This window comes from Desmodus rotundus, chromosome 12 (genome assembly GCF_022682495.2).
Source record: "Desmodus rotundus isolate HL8 chromosome 12, HLdesRot8A.1, whole genome shotgun sequence".
Taxonomy (NCBI): Eukaryota; Metazoa; Chordata; class Mammalia; order Chiroptera; family Phyllostomidae; genus Desmodus; species Desmodus rotundus.
Window position 1 is genome coordinate 69,756,627 of NC_071398.1, and position 3,385 is coordinate 69,760,011.

The following is a 3,385-nucleotide window of genomic DNA, read 5'->3' on the forward strand; positions in this document are numbered from 1 at the left end:
CCCTTTTGTTTTGTATGATGACAAGGGACAATTTGACAGGCTGGACAGGGAAGTCCAGAGCTGGGCTGGCATGACTGGGACCTGAGCAGTAGGGCCTGAGGTCAGAGGCGAGGAAAGGGTTGGGGAGGTAAGTGCAAGGGAACAAAATTACATTATTGAGGCTTCTCACCTTGTTTCTACGAACAAAGGGGCTTAGCCCCAGTTAGGGGCATGGTCTAACCCGGACCTCTGGGAAGGACAGGTTGGGGGTGGAAGAAGCACGCAGAGCACTGGCTTGGAGGAACAATTTATTTCATCCCAGCCCCCAGCCTGGCAGCTAAGGTGGTGTGGCACACAGCCCTGGTGCCTTCATTCAGGGACAGGGTGGCCTGGCCTCCTGATTAGTGGCTGTGGCCACCCTGGCTTTGGCAGGAGCCTTGGCTCTTCCCGAAGCCTGACCCGTGGCTGTGTTTATCCCCTTTGGGGTTATTCTTGTGCATCTCCTCGTGGGCTGCCTCCGTCAGCTTGGCCACCAGCATGGAGAACTCCTCGAAGCTCAGCTGCTTATCTCCGTTCGTGTCCAGGTCCTCCAAGATCTCTTTTATGGCTTCCTCATCTCTATCCTCCTTCTGTAGGTTGAGAGACAAGGTGGTCAGGGCTGCCTGTGGCCAGGGCTGGGGACAGGTAGCACAGCAAAGGACCCGATGGCAAAAGCACAAGGAAACCTGGCTCCTGGGCCTCAATCCCAAAATTGAAAATGACCGTTGACGGGGTGCCATTCACTTTCCAATTACTGTGCACACCACTTGGGTCAGCCTCAGAGCCAGTCTTGTCCCATCCCCTCCGCTCCTATCCACTGCGCCCCTCCCTTCCTTGCCTCTTCCTTCCCTCTCACCGTTACAAGGTTACAAATTAGTGACGCTCATTCGACCTGTGTAACGGGAAGCACTGGGGAAAAGAGGACCCTCGGGATCTTTGTGCAGGGACGGAGAGCAGTGAGTTCAGGTGGGTTCCTGCGGTGCCACTTCCTGGCTGGGTCACTTGGCTAAGTCCCGTCTGAAACCTGTGGGTGCCCAGCTCCTCTCCCAGACTCTCCCCCACGCTGTGCTTCTGCACCATCTATTTTTGCTGCCCTTTGCTGTCGAGCTGGGGAGGACCAGTCGTCACTCCTGGGCAGCCCACTAGCCAGGTCCCAGCTTTCCCTCCTGGCCTGTCACTCTGCTTCTGGCAGAGGGGTGGGGTGGGGGATGGGACAGGCTCAGGCTTCCCACAGAGGAAGCCTGGCCAGGCACTACCCTCCGTTGTGGACCCAGACCCAACGTCCTGCTCGCTGAGGTCTGGCCAGCGGAGGGCTGTCAGCATCCCTGATATCTCCTTCTGCTGCAACTCTCCACCCCATCCAGGTGGGGGTGGCCCCAAGGAAGGCTGGCCACCTACCCCAGTATATCCGCTCCAGGCATGGAGCCGAGACTGGGAGTGGGTTGTCCCACCCTTGTTAGTCCAGGCCTCTGCTCCCCCAAATTTGTAAAGGAACCAAAAATATCTGGTGGACCAAATCCTCCTTTTTCTTAGAACTCCCTAACCCTTTTCGGATCGGCAGATGCATGCCGCGTTCCTGGGAGGCGTGCACGTCCAGGGCTGGGCAGTGTTTCCCACTGCCCTTTGTCTGTTTCCTGCCAGAGACCCTTCCGATGGGAGAGGACCCTTAGCTCTCCTCTCGCTGCAGCTCAGGCTTGGCCTCCTCGGCTTCTGCCAAGACTCGTTCGTCCTCAGGTGTTTCCCTCCTTGACTTTCAGGTCTCAGCTCAAATGTCACCATCTCAAAGGGGCCCTTCTTGTCCACCTAACTATTCATCTCTCGCCTGCCCAGCCCAACTCACCTACAGCATCTCTCACTCTCTTGCAGGCTCATATTGACACTGAATTTACCTGTGCTCTTTCTCAGTCAGCACCTTTGCTGTGTGTCGCTCCCCTTGGGATGCGGGTCCCTGTTCACCACCACAGGCCTCTGCCGAGGGCAGGGCTGGCACGCAGCCCAGGATCACTCACTCTTTCTCGACTCGGCCGGTGCCATCTAAGCTGGAGCGCCTGTGGTGCCAGGGTGCCGCTGCCTCTGCCGGCTGGGCTGAAGGGTCCCACTTTCCCCTTGGCCACTGCAGACCGCACCCCTCCCTCCATCCGTAGCCCAGGCCGCTGGGAGTCCAGCCCTACCTTGAGGAAGTTGGGCAGCTCTTTTTGCACCAGCTCTTTGAATTCATTCTGGCTCAGCCTGTCATGGTGGCTCTCCTCCGTGGAGTACTGGTGGAAAATTTTGATGACGGTGTCGATGCTGCATTCCAATAGCGACGGCATTTTGTCCCCTGTCTTCCTGTACTCTGAGCAGAGAAGCAAGGGGTGCTTAGAAGAAACACACTGTCACACTTCCTCGACACCTCCTACCGGCTGCTCACAGAAATCAGGGGGGAAACAATAAAATGAACGTGATTTTTACTGAACTGGGAGACGACTCTGTCCCACACGTGGGAGAAATGATTTTTAGAATATCTGGAGAATGTCAGAAAGCAGAGCACTTGAGTACAGGAGGCTTCAGCAGAACAGGACCTAACAAAATGTGAAGGAAGCTTTAAAGTGAGCGAGTTAGTCAAGGAGGGCTTCCAGGAGGAGGGTTTGAGAGGAAGATTGATAGAAGGTGAAAAGAAAGACTCAGCAGGCAGGCTCCTGTCAGGGAGGCTGGCAGCTTACTTACCTAAGCTGAGGAGTCAGAGAGAAGTTTGACAGCGTCCTGTGGACCCAGCATTTATAGGCCTCCCCTGCTCAGCCCTCTAGTGGGAAGATTGCTTCATAGGCGAGCAGTGAGGTAACTCGGAGCTGGGCTGCCAGGAAGGGGGCTGGGGAGGAACAGGAAATGTTCACATAGATCCTTTTGCCTTTTTGTGAAATACCCAGTCCCAGGTCAGGAGCTGGTTGGGGAAGAAGTTGCTTGGTTTAGTCCACTTCTCCTCCACCCCATCCGCCTGCCCTCACTGAGCAAGCTGCCTCTCCTCTGGCACCCCTCCCTCCTCTCTCCCCTCCTCAAGTTTGTACCTTCCTACCTGTGATAGCCAGTGGCTGGTGGTGGGCTGAGGACCGCTGGGGACGGTGGGCTGACCCACTCTGCCTCCCCCATGTGAGCGGCCCAGCATGGATGGCTGAGCCTTCCCCTTGCTGGCTCTGTGATAAGTGCTCTGTGGAGGGTGAGGGGTTGGAGTGGGGTTTTTCAATTCACAGGGGGTGAACCTGGGTTAGAAGGGTGGGGATGGGGTAGGGGGTGAGGTGGTCAACCCCTTTGTATGACAGGGTCACAAAGCTGGTTGGTGACATAGCAGGAACTAGGCCCGGGCATCCTGGTTCCTGGCTAAGGGTGATTG

General features: G+C 56.5%; 1 protein-coding gene across 2 annotated transcripts; it reads right to left on the minus strand.

Moving 5' to 3' along the window:
- Positions 1 to 274: 274 nt before the first annotated feature.
- S100A9 (S100 calcium binding protein A9) lies at positions 275 to 2,856 on the minus strand. Of its 2 annotated transcripts, XM_045203893.3 has the most exons (3): positions 2,725 to 2,856; positions 2,190 to 2,353; positions 275 to 608 (listed from the first exon to the last, which is right to left on the minus strand). In XM_045203893.3, the coding sequence occupies exons 2-3, from the start codon at positions 2,328 to 2,330 to the stop codon at positions 381 to 383; spliced, it is 369 nt and encodes a 122-aa protein (XP_045059828.1). In that variant the 5' UTR covers positions 2,331 to 2,353; positions 2,725 to 2,856; the 3' UTR covers positions 275 to 380. The 2 variants fall into 2 exon arrangements, with proteins under 2 accessions (XP_045059828.1, XP_024426173.1); XM_024570405.3 differs by lacking the exon at positions 2,725 to 2,856 and having other exon boundaries at positions 2,190 to 2,420.
- Between the last annotated feature and the right edge of the window lie 529 nt (positions 2,857 to 3,385).